The 23,194-nt window shown below is 46.4% G+C and overlaps 1 protein-coding gene across 1 annotated transcript in view; it reads right to left on the bottom strand.

Moving 5' to 3' along the window:
• Positions 1 to 1,184: 1,184 nt before the first annotated feature.
• The window catches only part of agbl5 (AGBL carboxypeptidase 5), a 67,317-nt gene continuing 45,307 nt past the window's right edge, over positions 1,185 to 23,194 (bottom strand). Inside the window, 7 exon segments of the mRNA XM_029775739.1 lie at positions 1,185 to 1,633; positions 3,128 to 3,243; positions 3,536 to 3,699; positions 8,802 to 8,854; positions 9,075 to 9,142; positions 18,212 to 18,379; positions 20,124 to 20,299. Of these exon segments, the coding sequence (XP_029631599.1) occupies positions 1,562 to 1,633; positions 3,128 to 3,243; positions 3,536 to 3,699; positions 8,802 to 8,854; positions 9,075 to 9,142; positions 18,212 to 18,379; positions 20,124 to 20,299 (817 nt within the window). The 3' untranslated portion in view covers positions 1,185 to 1,561.

The following is a 23,194-nucleotide window of genomic DNA, read 5'->3' as shown; positions in this document are numbered from 1 at the left end:
GGGTCATTGTCATGCTGGAATACCCATCCACGACCCATTTTCAATGCCCTGGCTGAGTGAAGGAGGTTCTCACCCAAGATTTGACGGTACATGGCCCCGTCCATCGTCCCTTTGATGCGGTGAAGTTGTCCTGTCCCCTTAGCAGAAAAACACCCCCAAAGCATAATGTTTCCACCTCCATGTTTGACGGTGGGGATGGTGTTCTTGGGGTCATAGGCAGCATTCCTCCTCCTCCAAACACGGCGAGTTGAGTTGATGCCAAAGAGCTCCATTTTGGTCTCATCTGACCACAACACTTTCACCAGTTGTCCTCTGAGTCATTCAGATGTTCATTGGCAAACTTCAGACGGGCATGTATATGTATTCTTGAGCAGGGGGACCTTGCAGGCGCTGCAGGATTTCAGTCCTTCACGGCGTAGTGTGTTACCAATTGTTTTCTTGGTGACTATGGTCCCAGCTGCCTTGAGATCATTGACAAGATCCTCCCGTGTAGTTCTGGGCTGATTCCTCACCGTTCTCATGATCATTGCAACTCCACGAGGTGAGATCTTGCATGGAGCCCCAGGCTGAGGGATATTGACAGTTCTTTTGTGTTTCTTTCATTTGCGAATAATCGCACCAAATGTTGTCACCTTCTCACCAAGCTGCTTGGCGATGGTCTTGTAGCCCATTCCAGCCTTGTGTAGGTCTACAATCTTGTCCCTGACATCCTTGGAGAGCTCTTTGGTCTTGGCCATGGTGGAGAGTTTGGAATCTGATTGATTGCTTCTGTGGACAGGTGTCTTTTTTACAGGTAACAAGCTGCGGTTAGGAGCACTCCCTTTAAGAGTGTGCTCCTAATCTCAGCTCGTTACCTGTATAAAAGACACCTGGGAGCCAGAAATCTTTCTGATTGAGAGGGGGTCAAATACTTATTTCCCTCATTAAAATGCTAATCATTTTATAACATTTTTGACAAGCGTTTTTCTGGATTTTTTGTTGTTATTCTATCTCTTACTGTTCAAATAAACCTACCATTAAAATTATAGACTGATCATTTCTTTGTCAGTGGGCAAACGTACAAAATCTGCAGGGGATCAAATACTTTTTTCCCCTCACTGTATACAGGAGCCTTTATAGGAATGCTGTGAGAGAGGGGAAGGCTTTCCTATGATCATTAAATACATGATATATTCAGATTATTATACCTTACAGCTCATTAAATACATGATATATTCAGATTATTATAGTTTACAGGTCATTAAATACATGATATATTCAGAATATTATAGTTTACAGGTCATTAAATACATGATATTTTCAGATTATTATAGTTTACAGGTGATACAGAGGAATTTACAGCAGCTAACACACAAGAAGCTTTACATTACACATTATACATTGCAGTATTTCAACACACACACACACACGTATAAGAATCACACAGTTTAAAAAGATTTAATAAAATAGTTGTGTCTAAAAGGTGTTTTGGTGCTAACAGGTGCCTGGTCTCTCGGAGGGAAGTGTGTGTGTCAGTCAGGCACACTGGTCCCCACTGTCCTGGTTGGGGAAGGTGTAGTTATCATGCCTCTCCACACAGGGGTGCTGTTTCACACACTGCCTCTGCCTCCAAACCGGTCTTCTCCTCACAAACCTACAAAGACAGGACACACACTGCTAGGTGGTGTATGTTTCTGGTGTGTTTAGTTGTGGTGTGAGTCTGAGTGGTGTGAGTCTGTGGTGTGAGTCTGAGTGGTGTGAGTCTGAGTGGTGTGAGTCTGTAGTGTGAGTCTGTAGTGTGAGTCTGTAGTGTGAGTCTGAGTGGTGTGAGTCTGAGTGGTGTGAGTCTGTGGTGTGAGTCTGTGGTGTGAGTGTGAGTGGTGTGAGTGTGAGTGGTGTGAGTCTGTGGAGTGAGTGTGAGTCTGAGTGGTGTGAGTCTGTGGTGTGAGTCTGTGGTGTGAGTCTGTGGTGTGAGTCTGTGGTGTGAGTCTGAGTGGTGTGAGTCTGAGTGGTGTGAGTCAGTGGTGTGAGTCAGTGGTGTGAGTCTGTGGTGTGAGTGTGAGTGTTGTGAGTGTGAGTGGTGTGAGTCTGTAGTGTGAGTGTGAGTCTGTGGTGTGAGTCTGAGTGGTGTGAGTCTGTGGTGTGAGTCTGAGTGGTGTGAGTCTGAGTGGTGTGAGTCTGTGGTGTGAGTCTGTGGTGTGAGTCTGAGTGGTGTGAGTCTGAGTGGTGTGAGTCTGTGGTGTGAGTCTGAGTGGTGTGAGTCTGAGTGGTGTGAGTCTGTGGTGTGAGTCTGAGTGGTGTGAGTCTGAGTGGTGGGAGTCTGAGTGGTGGGAGTCTGAGTGGTGTGAGTCAGTGGTGTGAGTGTCAGTGGTGTGAGTGTCAGTGGTGTGAGTCTGAGTGGTGTGAGTCTGAGTGGTGTGAGTGTGAGTCTGAGTGGTGTGAGTCTGAGTGGTGTGAGTCTGAGTGGTGTGAGTCTGAGTGGTGTGAGTCTGTGGTGAGTCTGTGGTGTGGTGGTTACTTGGGGCTCTGTGGTGAGTCTGTGTGTGGTGGTGGTAACTTGGGGCTCTGTGGTGGGGCTCTGTGGTGAGTCTGTGTGTGGTGGTTACTTGGGGCTCTGTGGTGAGTCTGTGGTGAGTATCTGTGGTGAGTCTGTGTGTGGTGGTGGTAACTTGGGGCTCTGTGGTGGGGCTCTGTGGTGAGTATCTGTGGTGAGTCTGTGTGTGGTGGTAACTTGGGGCTCTGTGGTGAGTCTGTGTGGTGGTGGTTACTTGGGGCTCTGTGGTGGGGCTCTGTGGTGAGTATCTGTGGTGAGTCTGTGTGTGGTGGTGGTAACTTGGGGCTCTGTGGTGGGGCTCTGTGGTGAGTATCTGTGGTGAGTCTGTGTGTGGTGGTTACTTGGGGCTCTGTGGTGAGTCTGTGTGTGGTAGTGGTAACTTGGGGCTCTGTGGTGGGGCTCTGTGGTGAGTCTGTGTGTGGTGGTGGTAACTTGGGGCTCTGTGATGGGGCTCTGTGGTGAGTATCTGTGGTGAGTCTGTGTGGTGGTTACTTGGGGCTCTGTGGTGAGTCTGTGTGTGGTGGTGGTAACTTGGGGCTCTGTGGTGGGGCTCTGTGGTGAGTATCTGTGGTGAGTCTGTGTGGTGGTGGTTACTTGGGGCTCTGTGGTGTCTTCAGTACTGGAATGTGTGTAGAGGGATCTCCTGTCCGTGTTCTTCAGCAGCGCTCTGGAAACAACACGCAACGAAGGAACCTCCTTCTCCGACACACCTACACAAACACACGATATATAATCATGTATCTACAGAGAGAGACAGAGACAGAGACAGAGACAGAGACAGAGACAGAGAGAGAGAGAGAGAGAGAGAGAGAGAGAGAGAGAGAGAGAGAGAGAGAGAGAGAGAGAGAGAGAGAGAGAGAGAGAGAGAGAGAGAGAGAGAGAGAGAGAGAGAGAGAGAGAGAGAGAGAGAGAGAGAGAGAGAGAGAGAGAGAGAGAGAGAGAGAGAGAGAGAGAGAGAGAGAGAGAGAGAGTGTGTGTGTGTGTGTGTGTGTGTGTGTGTACCTAGGTGTCTGCGGAGGCCAGGTTTCAGGAGTCTCCAGACCCTCATAGTAGTTGAGTCCTCCCAGCTGCCAGAAGAGGCGGGGTTAAGGCCAGCAGTAGGCGTGTCTGTGGTTGACTCCGCCCTCCTGATGGGGATACGGCTGGCCCGAGGCTGCAGCTCACACCTGGACAGACAGACAGGTAGATTGATAGAGGTTAGACAGGTAACAGACAGATGCTAGACAGGTAAGAGACAGACGGAGGTTAGACAGGTAAGAGACAGACAGATAGACACAGACAGGTAGAGGTTAAACAGGTAAGAGACAGACAGGTACAGTTGAAGTTGGAAGTTTACATACACCTTAGCCAAATACATTTAAACTCAGTTTTTAACAATTCCTGACATTTAATCCTAGTAAAAATTCCCTGTTTTAGGTCAGTTAGGATCACCACCTTATTTTAAGAATGTGAAATGTCATAATAATAGTAGAGAGAATGATTTATTTCAGCTTTTATTTCTTTCATCACATTCCCAGTGGGTCAGAAGTTTACATACACTCAATTAGTATTTGGTAGCATTGCCTTTAAATTATTTCACTTGGGTCAAATGTTTCTGGTAGCCTTCCACAAGCTTCCCACAATAAGTTGGGTGAATTTTGGCCCCTTCCTCCTGACAGAGCTGGTGTAAATGAGTCAGGTTTGACGGCCTCCTTGCTCGGAAAACACGCTTTTTCAGTTCTGCCCGCACATTTTCTATAGGATTGAGGTCAGGGCTTTGTGAAAGCCACTCCAATAGCTTGACTTTGTTGTCCTTAAGCCATTTTGCCACAACTTTGGAAGTATGCTTGGGGTCATTGTCCATTTGGAAGACCCATTTGAGACCAAGCTTTAACTTTCTGACTGATGTCTTGAGATGTTGCTTCAATATATCCACATAATTTTCCTCCCTCATGATGCCATCTATATTGTTCAGTGCACCAGTCCCTCCTGCAGCAAAGCACCCCCACAACATGATGCTGCCAAAGTGGGTGGGGTTATAATCTGCCTGTTTGGCTCTGTCCGGGGGTATCTCAGGACGGAGCACACAGTGTCCCCTGACCAACCCGTCTCAGTATCTATGCTGCAGTAGTCTATGTGCCAGGGGGCTAGGGTCAGTCTGTTATATCTGGTGTAATTCTCCTGTCTTGTCTGGTGTCCTGTGCTCCTTCTAATACTCCCTCTCTCCCTCCCCTCCCAGAGGATCTGAGCCATAGGACCATGCCTCAGGACTACCTGGCCTGATGACTCCTTGCTGTCCCCAGTCCACCTGGCCATGCTGCTGCTCCAGTTTCAACTGTTCTGCCTGCGGCTATGGAACCCTGACCTGTTCACCGGACGTGCTACCTGTCCCAGACCTGCTGTCGACTCTCTCTCTCTCTCTATTGCACTTGCACTAGGTTTCTTCCTAGGTTCTGGCCTTTCTAGGGAGTTTTTCCTAGCCACTGTGCTTCTACACCTGCATTGCTTGCTGTTTTAGGGGTTTTAGGCTGGGTTTCTGTACAGCACTTTGAGATATCAGCTGATGTAAAAAGGGCTTTATAAATACATTTGATTGATTGATTGATTGATTGAGGTAAATGGATAGAGGTTAAACAGTTAAGAGACAGACAGACAGACAGACAGACAGACAGACAGACAGACAGACAGACAGACAGACAGACAGACAGACAGACAGACAGACAGACAGACAGACAGACAGACAGACAGACAGACAGACAGACAGACAGAGGTTAGACAGGTAAGTGATAGACAGACAGGTTGATAGACAGGTAAGAGACAGACACATAGATAGAGGTTAGACGGGTAAGAGACAGACAGCTAGACAGGTAGATAGTGGTTAGACAGACAGGTAGATACATAGAGGTTAGACAGGTAAGAGACAGACATACAGGTCGGTAGATTGTGGTTAGAGAGGTAAGAGACAGAGGTTAGACAGGTAAGAAACAGACATGTAGATAGGTTAGACAGGTAAGAGACAGATAGAGATTAGACAGGTAAGAGAAAGACAGACAGGTAGGTAGATAGAGGTTAGACAGGAGAGACAGACATACAGTCAGGTAAATAGAGGTTAGACAGGTAGGAGAAACACAGACAGATAGATAATAAACATACAGGTAGAAAGATAGAGATTTGACAGGTAAGAAAGACAGATAGACAGGTAGATAGAGGGTATACATGTAAGAGACAAACAGATAGACAGGCAGGTAGATAAAGGTTAGACAGGAAAGAGACAGACAGGTAAATAGAGGTTAGGTAGGCAAGAGACAGATAAACAGGTAGATAGGCAGAGGTTAGACAGGCAAGAGAGACAGAGAGACATAGGTAGATAGAAGTCAGACAGGTACAAGAGACACAGACAGGTAGATAGAGGTTAGACAGGTAAGAGAGACCGGTTAGTTGAGGTAACTGAGGTAATATGTAAATGTTCAGTGGGTAGAGTTATTAAAGTGACAATGCATAGATGACAACAGAGAGTAGCAGCAGCATAAAAGGGGGGGGCAATGCAAATAGTCTGGGTAGCCATTTGATTAGATGTTCAGGAGTCTTATGGCCTGGGGGTAGAAGCTGTTTAGAAGCCTCTTGGACCTAGACTTGGCGCTCCGGTACCACTTGCCGTGCGGTAGCAGAGAGAACAGTCTATGACTAGGGTGGCTGGAGTCTGACAATTTTTAGGGCCTCCTCTGACACCGCCTGGTGTGGAGGTCCTGGATGGCAGGAAACTTGGCCCCAGTGATGTACTGGGCCGTACGCACTACCCTCTGTAGTGCCTTGCGGTCGAAGGCCAAGCAGTTTCCATACCAGGCAGTGATGCAACCAGTCAGGATGCTCTCGATGGTGCAGCTGTACAACCTTGTGAGGATCTGGGGACCCATGCCAAATCCTTTCAGTCTCCTGAGGGGGAATATGTTTTGTCGTGCCCTCTTCACGACTGTCTTGGTGTGCTTGGACCATGTTAGTTTGTTGATGTGGACACCAAGGAACTTGAAGCTCTCAACCTGCTCCACTACTGCCCCGTCAATGAGAATGGGGGAGTGCTCGGTCCTCTTTTTCCTGTAGTCCACAATCATCTCCTTAGTCTTGATCACGTTGAGGGAGAGTTTGTTGTCCTGGCACCACAGGGCCAGGTCTCTGACCTCCTCCCTATAGGCTGACTCATCGTTGTTGGTGATCAGGCCTACCACTGTTGGGTCGTCAGAAAACTTAATGATGGTGTTGGAGTCGTGCCTGGCTATCCAATCATGAGGGAACAGGGAGTACAGGAGGGGACTGAGCACGCACCCCTGAGGGGCCCCCACGTTGAGGATCAGCGTGGCGGATGTGTTGTTACCTACCCTCACCACCTGGGGGCGGCCCGTCAGGAAGTCCAGGATCCAGTTGCAGAGGGAGGTGTTTAGTCCCAGGGTCCTTAGCTTAGTGATGAGCTTTGGTGTTGGTGTTGAACGCTAAGCTGTAGTCAATGAATAGCATTCTCACATAAGTGTTCCTTTTGTCTAGGTGGTAAAGGGCTGTGTGGAGTGCAATAGAGATTGCATCATCTGTGAATCTGTTTGGGCGGTATGCAAATTGGAGTGGGTCTAGGGTTTCTGGGATAATGGTGTTGATCTGAGCCATGACCAGCCTTTCAAAGCACTTCATGGCTACAGACGTGAGTGCTACAGGTCTGTAGTCATTTAGGCAGGTTACCTTAGTGTTCTTGGGCACAGGGACTATGGTGGTCTGCTTGAAACATGTTGGTATTACAGACTCAGACAGGGAGAGGTTGAAAATGTCAGTAAAGAAACCTGCCAGTTGGTCAGCACATGCTCGCAGTACACGGCCTGGTAATCCATCTGGCCCTGCGGCCTTGTGAATGTTGACCTGTTTAAAGGCCTTACTCACATCGGCTGCCGAGAGCGTGATCACACAGTCGTCCGGAACAGCTGATGCTCTCATGCATGTTCCAATGTTACTTGCCTCGAAGCGAGCATAGAAGTAATTCAGCTTGTCTGGTAGGCTCGTGTCACTGGGCAACTCTCAGCTGTGCTTCCCTTTGTAGTCTGTAATAGTTTGCAAGCCCTGCCACATCCGACGATTGTCGGAGACGGTGTAGCACAAATCAATCTTACTCCTTTATTGACGCTTTGCCTGTTTGATGGTTTGTCGGAGGGCATATTCGGGATTTCTTATAAGCTTCTGGGTTAGAGTCCTGGTCCTTGAAAGCGGCAGCTCTAGCCTTTAGCTCAGTGTGGATGTTGCCTGTAATCCATGGCTTCTGGTATGTACGTACAGTCACTGTGGGGACGACGTCATCAATGCACTTATTGATAAAGCCAGTGACTGATGTGATGTAAGGGACCCCAGGAAATGTAGCTGCTGCCTTGACAGGAACTAATGGGGATCCATAATAAACCCCAGGAAGAGTAGCTGCTGCCTTGACAGGAACTAATGGGGATCCATAATAAACCCCAGGAAGAGTAGCTGCTGCCTTGTCAGGAACTAATGGGGATCCATAATAAACCCCAGGAAGAGTAGCTGCTGCCTTGACAGGAACTAATGGGGATCCATAATAAATCGCAGGAAGAGTAGCTGCTGCCTTGGCAGGAACTAATGGGGATCCATAATAAACCCCAGGAAGAGTAGCTGCTGCCTTGCTGGAACTAATGGGGATCCATAATAAACCCCAGGAAGAGTAGCTGCTGCCTTGGCAGGAACTAATGGGGATCCATAATAAACCCCAGGAAGAGTAGCTGCTGCCTTGGCAGGAACTAATGGGGATCCATAATAAACCCCAGGAAGAGTAGCTGCTGCCTTGGCAGGAACTAATGGGGATCCATAATAAACCCCCAGGAAGAGCAGCTGCTGCCTTGGCAGGAACTAATGGGGATCCATAATAAATACAAATACATATATAAAAACAAATAGACAGACAAGTAAGAGACAGACAGCTAGACAAACAGACAGGTAGGTAGAGAGGTTAGACAGGTAAGACACAGATAGACAAGTAGATAGAGGTTAGACAGACAGACAGACAGACAGACAGACAGACAGACAGACAGACAGACAGACAGACAGACAGACAGACAGACAGACAGACAGACAGACAGACAGACAGACAGACAGGAAGATAGGGGTTAGACAGGTAAAACAGACAGACAGACAGGTAGATAGATAGGGATTAGACAGGTAAGACAGACAGACAGGTAGGTAGATAGAGGTTAGACAGGTAAGAGACAGAGGAGAGAAAGACACACACACACGGGAGTGTTACCTGGTGTACCTGATTGAGGACAGGATGTTCAGAGGTCCCTCTTTCCCAGCAGCCTGACACACAGAGAGACAGGAGAAACTACTGTCAGTGGGGAGGTGTGTGTGTGTGTGTGTCAGTGGGGAGGTGTGTGTGTGTGTGTCAGTGGGGAGGTGTGTGTGTGTGTGTCAGTGGGGAGGTGTGTGTGTGTGTGTGTGTGTACCTGTGTGTCAGTGGGGAGGTGTGTGTGTGTGTGTGTGTGTGTGTGTGTGTGTGTGTGTGTGTGTGTGTGTGTACCTGTGTGTTTGGTCGTCCCGGTCGGATAGGGATCTCTCTCCTCCCCAGCACGTCTGGACAGCTGTAGCCTAGCAACCACAGGGAGGAGCTGGACGTCACACACAACCAGGAAGTGACGTATCAGGAGAATGAAACGCGTCAATCAGTCCATACACACACACACACACACACACACACACACACACACGCGATGACCATCATGCATCACTGGGCTGACTGACAGCTCTCTCACCCAATCACAGACCGCATCCTCCCACCCGATTGGTGACGTCAGTGGTCCAGGGTTGCCATGGCTGTATCACTGACAGCTGGATTCTAGCTCATAGTCGTCGTCAGTGTGTGTGTGTGTGTGTGTGTGTGTGTGCGTGTGGTTAATAGACCTTATGTCTTTGACAGAGATGCGTAGTCTCGTGAATTGTGCAAACTGTAGGCCTACATGTGTGAAAATGTTGTCATTACACACACACACACACACACACACACACACACACACACACACACACACACACACACACACACACACACACACACACACACACACACAGAGAGAGAGAGAGGCGTGACGGAAAATTCAATCTCCTCCTGTCCTAGAGCCTAGGTTATGTTCCTATCCAGTCTCCTCCTGTCCTAGAGCCTAGGTTATGTTCCTATCCAGTCTCCTCCTGTCTAGAGCCTAGGTTATGTTCCTATCCAGTCTCCTCCTGTCCTAGAGCCTAGGTTATGTTCCTATCCAGTCTCCTCCTGTCCTAGAGCCTAGGTTTTGTTCCTATCCAGTCTCCTCCTGTCTAGAGCCTAGGTTATGTTCCTATCCAGTCTCCTCCTGTCCTAGAGCCTAGGTTACGTTCCTATCCAGTCTCCTCCTGTCTAGAGCCTAGGTTATGTTCCTATCCAGTCTCCTCCTGTCCTAGAGCCTAGGTTATGTTCCTATCCAGTCCCCTCCTGTCCTAGAGCCTAGGTTATGTTCCTATCCAGTCTGTCCTAGAGCCTAGGTTATGTTCCTATCCAGTCTCCTCCTGTCCTAGAGCCTAGGTTATGTTCCTATCCAGTCTCCTCCTGTCCTAGAGCCTAGGTTATGTTCCTATCCAGTCTCCTCCTCATATGAGAGCTTCTCTGAGCTGTCTCCTATTGCCGTCCATATGAGAGCTTCTCTGAGCTGTCTCCTATTGCTGTCCATATGAGAGCTTCTCTGAGCTGTCTCCTATTGCTGTCCATATGAGAGCTTCTCTGAGCTGTCTCCTATTGCCGTCCATATGAGAGCTTCTCTGAGCTGTCTCCTATTGCTGTCCATATGAGAGCTTCTCTGAGCTGTCTCCTATTGCCGTCCATATGAGAGCTTCTCTGAGCTGTCTCCTATTGCTGTCCATATGAAAGCTTCTCTGAGCTGTCTCCTATTGCTGTCCATATGAGAGCTTCTCTGAGCTGTCTCCATGTGAGAGCTTCAGTAGAGAATGTGTGATCAACAAACTGATTGAGAGTAGATATGGATAGTTTTCAAACAGAGTTGGTCTCTGTTAAGATAACTTGATATTTAAACTATTTAATCTCCCCGTTATTCATGAGCTGATCTGCTACCTGTATAATCAACTCGTTTTGCCAAATATAGGAGATATTCTGAGGCTCGTTTAAGTAGGTTATTTAGCATTCATACAAATTAATGGAAGTGTGGAGGTAGTTTTGTGCACAAAAAAAAATAAGTGATTAAATCCAATATTTCCTGAGCTTTCTTATACCTGCTAGATTAGGACACATACTTTCAAACCTTATTCCTCATCATTTCTCTTTTTGACTGTGTTTTTAGCCGGTTATGAATGTGTTACTCAACACATTTACTACTATATGGACTATAGTAGTAAAGGCTAAAGTAAATATTTGATCAAATAATAATAATAATAATAATTGTAAAATATTTGTCAATACCTAAAGGAGTCCTACAATTCAAAATCAGATAGCTAAATGATCCATGGTGTGACCATCTTAATTTACATTTGACTGTTTTATAAATTCTTTAACCTCTGTCAACTTGGTTGTTGATCATTGCTAGACAGCCATATCAAATCTTGCCATATATTTTCAGGCCGATTTTTCAGTCAATGTAACTCGGTCACTCAGGAACATTCACTGTCGTCTTGGTAAGCAACTCCAGTGTATATTTGGCCTTGTGTTTTAGGTTGAACCAGGTTTTCCTGTAGGATTTTGCCTGTGCTTAGCTCTATTCCGTTTCCTCGTGTGCTAAAAAAACTCCCTAGTCCTTGCTGATGACAAGCATACCCATAACATGATGCAGCCACCAGGGCGTGTTTTCAGAGCATGTGCATAACAGCTGACAGGCATATTCATGGTAATGTTCAGCCTCTCCTTATCCCAGTCTGTAATGACAGGCATGTTCAGCCTCTCCTTATCCCAGTCTGTAATGACAGGCATATTCAGGGTAATGTTCAGCCTCTCCTTATCCCAGTCTGTAATGACAGGCATATTCAGGGTAATGTTCAGCCTCTCCTTATCCCAGTCTGTAATGACAGGCATATTCAGGGTAATGTTCAGCCTCTCCTTATCCCAGTCTGTAATGACAGGCATATTCATGGTAATGTTCAGCCTCTCCTTATCCCAGTCTGTAATGACAGGCATATTCAGGGTAATGTTCAGCCTCTCCTTATCCCAGTCTGTAATGACAGGCATATTCATGGTAATGTTCAGCCTCTCCTTATCCCAGTCTGTAATGACAGGCATATTCAGGGTAATGTTCAGCCTCTCCTTATCCCAGTCTGTAATGACAGGCATATTCAGGGTAATGTTCAGCCTCTCCTTATCCCAGTCTGTAATTTCCAACCTCTCCTTATCCAGTCTTTAATCCCCACATGTTTTAAGATGACCACCATCATCCCTGTTCCTAAGAAGTTGTTACAGGTAGGCAACAACACCTCTGCCACACTGACCCTTGACAAAGCAAAGGGGTGTGTGCTAAGTCCCCTCCTGTACTTCCTGTTCACGCCACGCACAACTCCAACACCATCATCAAGTTCGCTGACAACAGGAGGCCTGATCCCCGGCAACGATGAGACAGCCGGCAGGGAGGAGTAACCTGGCAGTGTGGTGCCAGATCAACAACCTCTCCCTCAACGTCAGCAAGCCTAAGGAGCTGATCATGGACTACGGGAAAAGGCGGGCCGAACAGGCCCCCATTCACATCGACAGGGCTGTAGTGGAGAGTTTCAAGATCCTTGGCGTCCACATCACCAACAAACTATCATGGTCCAAACACATCAAGACAGCTGTGAAGAGGGCACGACAACACCTTTTACCCCTCAAGAGGCTGAAAAGATTTGGCATGGGTCCCCAGATCCTCAAAAAGTTCTACAGCTGCACCATCGAGAGCATCCTGACCGGTTGCATCACCGCCTGGTGCAGAGGGTAGTGCGTACTGCCCAGTACATCACTGGGGCCAAGCTTCCTGACATCCAGAACCTATATACTAGATGGTGTAAGGCCCCAAAAAATGTCAAAGACTCCAGTCACCCAAGTTATAAACTGTTCTCTCTGCTACCGCACGGCAAGCGGTACCGGAGCACCAAGTCCAAGAGGCTCCTGAACAGCTTCTACCCCCAAGCCATAAGACTGCTGAACAATTAATCAAATGGCCACTTGGACAATTTACATTGACCCCTCCTTTGTTTTTACACAGCTGCTACTCGCTGTTTATCATCTATGCATAGTTACTTTATAAATTACCTCGACTAACCTGTACCCCCGCATATTGACTCCATATTGACTCTGTACCGGTACCCCCTGTATATAGCCTCCATATTGACTCTGTACCGGTACCCCCTGTATATAGCCTCCACATTGACTCTGTATCGGTACCCCCTGTATATAGCCTCCACATTGACTCTGTACCGTAATACCCTGTATATAGCCTCCACATTGACTCGGTACCGGTACCCCCTGTATATAGCCTCCACATTGACTCTGTACCGGTACCCCCTGTATATAGCCTCCACATTGACTCTGTACCGGTACCCCCTGTATATAGCCTCCACATTGACTCTGTACCGGTACCCCATGTATATAGCCTCCACATTGACTCTGTACCGGTACCCCCTGTATATAGCCTCCACATTGACTCTGTACCGGTACCCCCTGTATATAGCCTCCACATTGACTCTGTACCGGTACCCCCTGTATATAGCCTCCACATTGACTCTGTACCGGTACCCCCTGTATATAGCCTCCACATTGACTCTGTACCGGTACCCCATGTATATAGCCTCCACATTGACTCTGTACCGGTACCCCCTGTATATAGCCTCCACATTGACTCTGTACCTGTACCCCCTGTATGTAGCCTCCACATTGACTCTGTATCGGTACCCCCTGTACATAGCCTCCACATTGACTCGGTACCGGTACCCCCTGTATATAGCCTCGTTATAGTTATGCCATTTTCTTGTTTAATTTTCTTTTTTTTTACTTTAGTTTATTTAAATATTTTCTTAGCTCTATTTCATATAAAATCAAATCAAATTGTATTAGTCACATGCACCAAATACAACAGGTGTAGACCTTACAGTGAAATGCTTACTTACAGCCCTGAACCAACAATACAATTTAAAAACTACGAATAAGAATAAGAAATAAAAGAAACAAGTAGTTAAAGAGCAACAGTAAAATAACAATAAAGAGAATATATACAGGGTATTACGGTACAGACTCAATGTGGAGTCTATATACAGGGTATTACGGTACAGAGTCAATGTGGAGGCTATATACAGGGGGTACCGGTACAGACTCAATGTGGAGTCTATATACAGGGGGTACCGGTACAGACTCAATGTGGAGTCTATATACAGGGTATTACGGTACAGAGTCAATGTGGAGGCTATATACAGGGGGTACCGGTACAGACTCAATGTGGAGTCTATATACAGGGGATACCGGTACAGAGTCAATGTGGAGGCTATATACAGGGGGTACCGGTACAGAGTCAATGTGGAGTCTATATACAGGGTATTACGGTACAGACTCAATGTGGAGGCTATATACAGGGGGTACCGGTACAGAGTCAATGTGGAGGCTATATACAGGGGGTACCGGTACAGACTCAATGTGGAGTCTATATACAGGGTATTACGGTACAGAGTCAATGTGGAGGCTATATACAGGGTATTACGGTACAGAGTCAATATGGAGGCTATATACAGGGGGTACCGGTACAGAGTCAATGTGGAGGCTATATACAGGGGGTACCGGTACAGAGTCAATGTGGTGGCTATATACAGGGGGTACCGGTACAGAGTCAATGTGGAGGCTATATACAGGGTATTACGGGACAGAGTCAATGTGGAGGCTATATACAGGGGGTACCGGTACAGAGTCAATGTGGAGGCTATATACAGGGGGTACCGGTACAGAGTCAATGTGGAGACTATATACAGGGGGTACCGGTACAGACTCAATGTGGAGTCTATATACAGGGGATACCGGTACCGAGTCAATGTGGAGGCTATATACAGGGGGTACCGGTACAGAGTCAATGTGGAGGCTATATACAGGGGATACCGGTACCGAGTCAATGTGGAGGCTATATACAGGGGGTACCGGTACAGACTCAATGTGGAGTCTATATACAGGGGATACCGGTACCGAGTCAATGTGGAGGCTATATACAGGGTATTACGGTACAGAATCAATGTGGAGGCTATATACAGGGGGTACCGGTACAGAGTCAATGTGGAGGCTATATACAGGGGGAACCGGTACAGACTCAATGTGGAGTCTATATACAGGGGATACCGGTACCGAGTCAATGTGGAGGCTATATACAGGGGGTACCGGTACAGACTCAATGTGGAGTCTATATACAGGGGATACCGGTACAGAATCAACGTGGAGGCTATATACAGGGGGTACCGGTACAGAGTCAATGTGTGGGGGCACCAGTTTGTTGAGGTAATATGTACATGTAGGTAGAGTTATTAAAGTGACTATGAATAGATTATAGAGTAGCAATGGTGGAGTAGCAGTGGTGTGGGGGGGGGGCAATGCAAATAGTCTGGGTAGCCATTTGACTAGCTGTTCAGGAGTCTTATGGCTTGGGGGTAGAAGCTGTTTAGAAGCCTCTTGGACCTAGACTTGGCGCTCCGGTACCGCTTGCCGTGCGGTAGCAGAGAGAACAGTCTATGACTGGGGTGGCTGGGGTCTTTTACAATTTTTAGGGCCTTCCTCTGACACCGCCTGGTATAGAGGTCCTGGATGGCAGGAAGCTTAACCCCAGTGTTGTACTGGGCCGTACGCACTACCCTCTGAAGTGCCTTGCGGTTGGAGGCCGAGCAGTTGCCATACCAGGCAGTGATGCAACCAGTCAGGATGCTCTCGATGGTGCAGCTACAGAACCTGTCAGTGAACTGTTGTCTAGAGAGAATGCTCCAGGACCAGATAGTGTTATATAGCCAACGTGCCCTATCTCTATATAACTCTATATAACACTATATAACTATATATAACTCTATAACACTATATAACACAACCATTTTTGTGACAAAACCCTCAGTAGAGTTGAAACCCTCAGTAGAGTAGAAACCCTCAGTAGAGATGAAACCCTCAGTAGAGTAGAAACCCTCAGTAGAGATGAAACCCTCAGTAGAGTAGAAACCCTCAGTAGAGATGAAACCCTCAGTAGAGATGAAACCCTCAGTAGAGATTAAACCCTCAGTAGAGTAGAAACCCTCAGTAGAGATGAAACCCTCAGTAGAGTAGAAACCCTCAGTAGAGTAGAAACCCTCAGTAGAGTAGAAACCCTCAGTAGAGTTGAAACCCTCAGTAGAGTAGAAACCCTCAGTAGAGATGAAACCCTCAGTAGAGATGAAACCCTCAGTAGAGATGAAACCCTCAGTAGAGATGAAACCCTCAGTATGCGACGGAAACTCATCTAACTTTTTTTTTTTATTCGTTACTTTGGGACTTTAAATGCAAAAGTTATTTTAATGTGCACCATGTCATCACGCAAACACCATTTTATCTAAAATAAGTCAGTTTGAGGAAAACATCCTCTGGCAGGAAAGTGAGCATGTTGTTTCACGCAGATTTGAGAATATTCACATGAAAATCTGTCGCCAATTGGAAGGAAACCAGTTATACACAGAAATCAGAAGTGAGTGCAAAGCGGCAAAATAAAAATAATTTTTCAAGCGAACTTATTTATGTAACACACTCACACCTTTACTGCCTTTATTAAAAAGGTTCCAATACAACTCTTCACTACAGATACGTACAGGTACAGAGCCTGCAGAAAGAATACACACCCCTGAACTCTTTCCACATTTTGTTTTGTTACACCCTGAATTAAACGTTTATTAAACTGAGATGTTTTGTCACTGGCCTACACGCAATACCCCATAATGTCAAAGTGGAATAATGTTAAACTTTGTTTTTTACTAATTCATTCAAAATGAAAAGCTGAAAATTATTCAACAACTTTTGTTATATCAAGCCTAAATAAATTCAGGAGTAAAAATGTGCTTAACAAGTCACATAATAAGTTGCATGGACTCACCCTGTGTGCAATAATAGTGGTTAACAGGATTTATGAATGACTACCTCATCTCTGTATCCCCACACATACAATTATCTGTTAGGTTCCTCAGTCGAGCAGTGAATTTCAAACACAGATTCAACCACAAAGACCAGGGAGGTTTTCCAATGCCTCACAGAAGGGCACCCATTGGTGGAAGGGTTAAAAAAAGCAGACATTGAATATCCCTTTGAGCATGGTGAAGTTATTAATTACACTTTGGACGGTGTATCATTACACCCAGTCACTACAAAGATACAGGCGTCCTTCCTAACTCAGTTGCCGGAGAGGAAGGAAACCACTCAGGGATTTCACCATGAGGCCAATGGTGACTTTAAAACAGTTACAGAGGTTAATGGCTGTGATAGGAGAAAACTGAGGATGGACCAACAACATTGTAGTTACTCCACAATACTAACCTAAATGGCAGAGTGAAAAGAAGGACGCCTGTACAGAATAAAAAAAGATTCCAAAACATGAATCCTGTTTACAACAAGGCACTAAAGTAAAACTGCAAAAAATGTGGCAAAGCAATTAACGTTTTGTCCTGAATACAAAGTGTTTGGGTTTGTGGCAAATACAATACAACACATTACTGAGTACCAGTCTCCATATTGTCAAGCATAGTGGTGGCTGCATCATGTTATGGGTATGCTTGTAATCCTTAAGGACTGGGGAGTTTTCAGGGATTAGACATAAACGGAATGGAGTTAAGTACAGGCAAAATCCTAGAGGAAAACCTGCTTCTGGGAGATGGATTCACCTTTCAGCAGGACAATAACCTAAACACAAGGTCAAATATACACTGGAGTTGCTTACCAAGAAGACAGTGAATGTTCCTGAGTGGCCGAGTTGCATTTTGACTTAAATCTGTTTGAAAATCTATGGTAATATCTGAAAATGGTTGTCTAGCAATGATCAACAACCAACCTGACAGAGTTTCGAAAAGAATAAAAATGGGCAAATGTTGCACAATCCAGGTGTGGAAAGTTCTTAAGAGACTTACCCAGAAAGACTCACAGCTGTATCGCTGCCAAAGGTGTTTCAAACATGTATTGACTCAGAAGGTTGAATACTTATATAATGAAGATATGTGTTTTGTTTTTACAAATGTTTGAATTTTTCTTCCAATTTGACATTACAGATTATTTTGTGTAGATAGATTTTTTTTTTAATTTTTATGCCACTTTGAAACATCAAAATGTGGAAAAAGTCAAGAGGTGTGAATACCTTCTGAAGGCACTGTATATATATTTACTGCTACGTTCCCTCCCTCTCTCTCTCCCTCGCCCTCCCTCCCTCGCTCTCCCTCCCTCCCTCCCTCGCTCTCCCTCCCTCCCTCCCTCGCTCTCCCTCCCTCCCTCCCTCCCTCAGTATGAGTCCTGGTTGTGCCCAGTCTGTGCTGTAGTAGTAGTAGTAGTAGTGTCTGAGATGAGGGAGGCCAGCGGCGAGCCTAGGCCGGTCTGGAGCAGGGGGCTCAGTTTGGAGAGCAGCCCAGGCCGGGGCATCAAGGGCATGGCTTGCAGGGAGGGCAGCAAGGCGGACAAGCTTGGAGTCTGGAGGGAGTACAGACCTGGGAGAGGACAGGACGCCACCGAGGAGGACGAGGAGGAGGAAGAGGAGGAGGTGGGGGATGACGGGGGCCGGGCTGGGGTGGGGGGGTGGCTGTTGCTAGGAGACGACCGGAGGACGGGGCGGTGGTGGTGGTGGGGGGGGCGTCTCTTCTCCTGAGATTTAGAGTCTACAGAGATACACACACACACACACACACACACACACACACACACACACACACACACACACGGCTCAGACATATGCAGGAGGGATTACACACACGGTTCAAACACATGCAGGACACACGACACCCGGGGAGGCAGGGGAGGCAGGCAGGGGAGGCAGGGGAGGCATGCAGGGGAGGCAGGCAGGGGAGGAGCCTGGCTTAGTAGCTGTCAGCTCAGCCAATCACAGCCGAGGTTATTTTTCCTGCTCTGACATCATCAGACTCATTCTCTTCCAGAGTAAAAACAATCTCCACCTGACAGCAGAACACACCTGGATTACAGTTCCTACAGGGGTCACCAGGGGTCACCAACCCTGTTCCTACAGGGGTCACCAGGGGTCACCAACCCTGTTCCTAAAGGGGTCATACACCAGTGGTCACCGACCCTGTTCCTAAAGGGGTCATACACCAGGGGTCACCGACCCTGTTCCTAAAGAGGTCGTACACCAGGGGTCACCGACCCTGTTCCTAAAGGGGTAACCAGGGGTCACCAACCCTGTTCCTACAGGGGACATACACCAGGGGTCACTGACCCTGTTCCTACAGGGGTCATACACCAGGGGTCACCGACCCTGTTCCTACAGGGGTCATACACCAGGTGTCACCAACCCTGTTCCTACAGGGGTCACCAACCCTGTTCCTACAGGGGTCATACACCAGGTGTCACCAACCCTGTTCCTACAGGGGTCACCAGGGGTCACCAGGGGTCACCGACCCTGTTCCTAAAGGGGTCACCAACCCTGTTCCTAAAGGGGTCACCAACCCTGTTCCTAAAGGAGGGTGGATCTCCAGGGACAGGGTTGGAGTTAATACCTCCAGGAGGGTGGATATCCAGGGACAGGGTTGGAGTTAACCTCCAGGAGGGTGGATATCCAGGGACAGGGTTGGAGTTAACCTCCAGGAGGGTGGATATCCAGGGACAGGGTTGGAGTTAAAACCTCCAGGAGGGTGGATCTCCAGGGACAGGGTTGGAATTAACCTCCAGGAGGGTGGATCTCCAGGGACAGGGTTGGAGTTAACCTCCAGGAGGGTGGATCTCCAGGGACAGGGTTAACCTCCAGGAGGGTGGATCTCCAGGAACATGGTTGGAGTTAATACCTCCAGGAGGGTGGATATCCAGGAACAGGGTTGGAGTTAACCTCCAGGAGGGTGGATATCCAGGGACAGGGTTGGAGTTAATACCTCCAGGAGGGTGGATCTCCAGGAACATGGTTGGAGTTAATACCTCCAGGAGGGTGGATATCCAGGAACAGGGTTGGAGTTAACCTCCAGGAGGGTGGATATCCAGGAACAGGGTTGGAGTTAATACCTCCAGGAGGGTGGATCTCCAGGGACAGGGTTGGAGTTAACCTCCAGGAGGGTGGATATCCAGGGACAGGGTTGGAGTTAACCTCCAGGAGGGTGGATCTCCAGGGACAGGGCTGGAGTTAACCTCCAGGAGGGTGGATATCCAGGGACAGGGTTAACCTCCAGGAGGGTGGATATCCAGGAACAGGGTTAACCTCCAGGAGGGTGGATATCCAGGGACAGGGTTAGAGAGCCCTGCCATCTGCTTTGGTGCATCAACCCCTACTACACCCATGTCATTACCCGCAGAAATAGACCTGCATACATCATTCATAAGAGGAGAGACAGAAACAGAGAGAACAAGCGAGAGCTAAAAACAGAGAGAACAAGCGAGAGAGGACAATAAAAAGGGTCTTACCTCTGACGGGTCCGAGTGCCTTGCTCCCTCCGCGCTGTGTGTGTGTGTTGTGCGTGGAGCCGAAGGTGAAGCTCGGCGAGGTGTGTATCTGAGGAGACGGTGTCTGGCTGCTACTGCTGTGCCTGTTACAACGAACATGACTCAGAGACGTGTCTGATGCAGAACTGGTCAGAGACCTACACACACACACACACACACACACACACACAGAGACACACACACACACAGAGACACACACACACACACACACACTAATGTTTAGTACTTCAGGGTAATGATGATGATAACAGAGCTACTGTAACAGCAGTACTTCAGGGTAATGATATGATGATAACAGAGCTACTGTAACAGCAGTACTTCAGGGTAATGATGATGATAACAGAGCTACTGTAACAGCAGTACTTCAGGGTAATGATGATGATAACAGAGCTACTGTAACATCAGTACTTCAGGGTAATTATGATGATAACAGAGCTACTGTAACAGCAGTACTTCAGGGTAATGATGATGATAACAGAGCTACTGTAACAGCAGTACTTCAGGGTAATGATGATAACAGAGCTACTGTAACAGCAGTACTTCAGGGTAATGATATGATGATAACAGAGCTACTGTAACAGCAGTACTTCAGGGTAATGATGATAACAGAGCTACTGTATCAGCAGTACTTCAGGGTAATGATATGATGATAACAGAGCTACTGTAACAGCAGTACTTCAAGGTAATGATATGATGATAACAGAGCTACTGTAACAGCAGTAGTTCAGGGTAATGATGATGATAACAGAGCTACTGTAACAACAGTACTTCAGGGTAATGATATGATGATAACAGAGCTACTGTAACAGCAGTTCTTCAGGGTAATGATATGATGATAACAGAGCTACTGTAACAGCAGTACTTCAGGGTAATGATATGATGATAACAGAGCTACTGTAACAGCAGTACTTCAGGGTAATGATGATGATAACAGAGCTACTGTAACAGCAGTACTTCAGGGTAATGATATGATGATAACAGAGCTACTGTAACAGCAGTACTTCAGGGTAATGATGATGATAACAGAGCTATTGTAACAGCAGTACTTCAGGGTAATGATATGATGATAACAGAGCTACTGTAACAGCAGTACTTCAGGGTAATGATGATGATAACAGAGCTACTGTAACAGCAGTACTTCAGGGTAATGATGTGATGATAACAGAGCTACTGTAACAGCAGTACTTCAGGGTAATGATGATGATAACAGAGCTACTGTAACAGCAGTACTTCAGGGTAATGATGATGATAACAGAGCTACTGTAACAGCAGTACTTCAGGGTAATGATGATAACAGAGCTACTGTAACAGCAGTACTTCAGGGTAATGATGATGATAACAGAGCTACTGTAACAGCAGTACTTCAGGGTAATGATATGATGATAACAGAGCTACTGTAACAGCAGTACTTCAGGGTAATGATATGATGATAACAGAGCTACTGTAACAGCAGTACTTCAGGGTAATGATATGATGATAACAGAGCTACTGTAACAGCAGTACTTCAGGGTAATGATATGATGATAACAGAGCTACTGTAACAGCAGTACTTCAGGGTAATGATGATGACAGAGCTACTGTAACAGCAGTACTTCAGGGTAATGATATGATGATGACAGAGCTACTGTAACAGCAGTACTTCAGGGTAATGATGATAACAGAGCTACTGTAACAGCAGTACTTCAGGGTAATGATGATAACAGAGCTACTGTAACAGCAGTACTTCAGGGTAATGATGTGATGATAACAGAGCTAATGTAACAGCAGTACTTCAGGGTAATGATATGATGATAACAGAGCTACTGTAACAGCAGTACTTCAGGGTAATGATGATGATAACAGAGCTACTGTAACAGCAGTACTTCAGGGTAATGATGATGATAACAGAGCTACTGTAACAGCAGTACTTCAGGGTAATGATGTGATGATAACAGAGCTACTGTAACAGCAGTACTTCAGGGTAATGATGGTGATAACAGAGCTACTGTAACAGCAGTACTTCAGGGTAATGATGATGATAACAGAGCTACTGTAACAGCAGTACTTCAGGGTAATGATGATAACAGAGCTACTGTAACAGCAGTACTTCAGGGTAATGATGTGATGATAACAGAGCTACTGTAACAGCAGTACTTCAGGGTAATGATGATGATAACAGAGCTACTGTAACAGCAGTACTTCAGGGTAATGATATGATGATAACAGAGCTACTGTAACAGCAGTACTTCAGGGTAATGATATGATGATAAAAGAGCTACTGTAGCAGCAGTACTTCAGGGTAATGATGATAACAGAGCTACTGTAACAGCAGTACTTCAGGGTAATGATATGATGATAACAGAGCTACTGTAACAGCAGTACTTCAGGGTAATGATGTGATGATAACAGAGCTACTGTAACAGCAGTACTTCAGGGTAATGATGATGATAACAGAGCTACTGTAACAGCAGTACTTCAGGGTAATGATATGATGATAACAGAGCTACTGTAACAGCAGTACTTCAGGGTAATGATATGATGATAACAGAGCTACTGTAACAGCAGTACTTCAGGGTAATGATATGATGATAACAGAGCTACTGTAACAGCAGTACTTCAGGGTAATGATATGATGATAACAGAGCTACTGTAACAGCAGTACTTCAGGGTAATGATGATAACAGAGCTACTGTAACAGCAGTACTTCAGGGTAATGATATGATGATAACAGAGCTACTGTAACAGCAGTACTTCAGGGTAATGATATGATAACAGAGCTACTGTAACAGGAGTACTTCAGGGTAATGATATGATGATAACAGAGCTACTGTAACAGCAGTACTTCAGGGTAATGATATGATGATAACAGAGCTACTGTAACAGCAGTACTTCAGGGTAATGATATGATGATAACAGAGCTACTGTAACAGCAGTACTTCAGGGTAATGATATGATGATAACAGAGCTACTGTAACAGCAGTACTTCAGGGTAATGATATGATTATAACAGAGCTACTGTAACAGCAGTACTTCAGGGTAATGATATGATGATA

The sequence above is a fragment of the Salmo trutta genome, chromosome 1 (assembly GCF_901001165.1).
Source record: "Salmo trutta chromosome 1, fSalTru1.1, whole genome shotgun sequence".
NCBI classification, from domain to species: Eukaryota; Metazoa; Chordata; class Actinopteri; order Salmoniformes; family Salmonidae; genus Salmo; species Salmo trutta.
The sequence above is the reverse complement of the archived record's forward strand: the minus strand, read 5'-3'. Positions and strand labels throughout refer to the sequence as shown.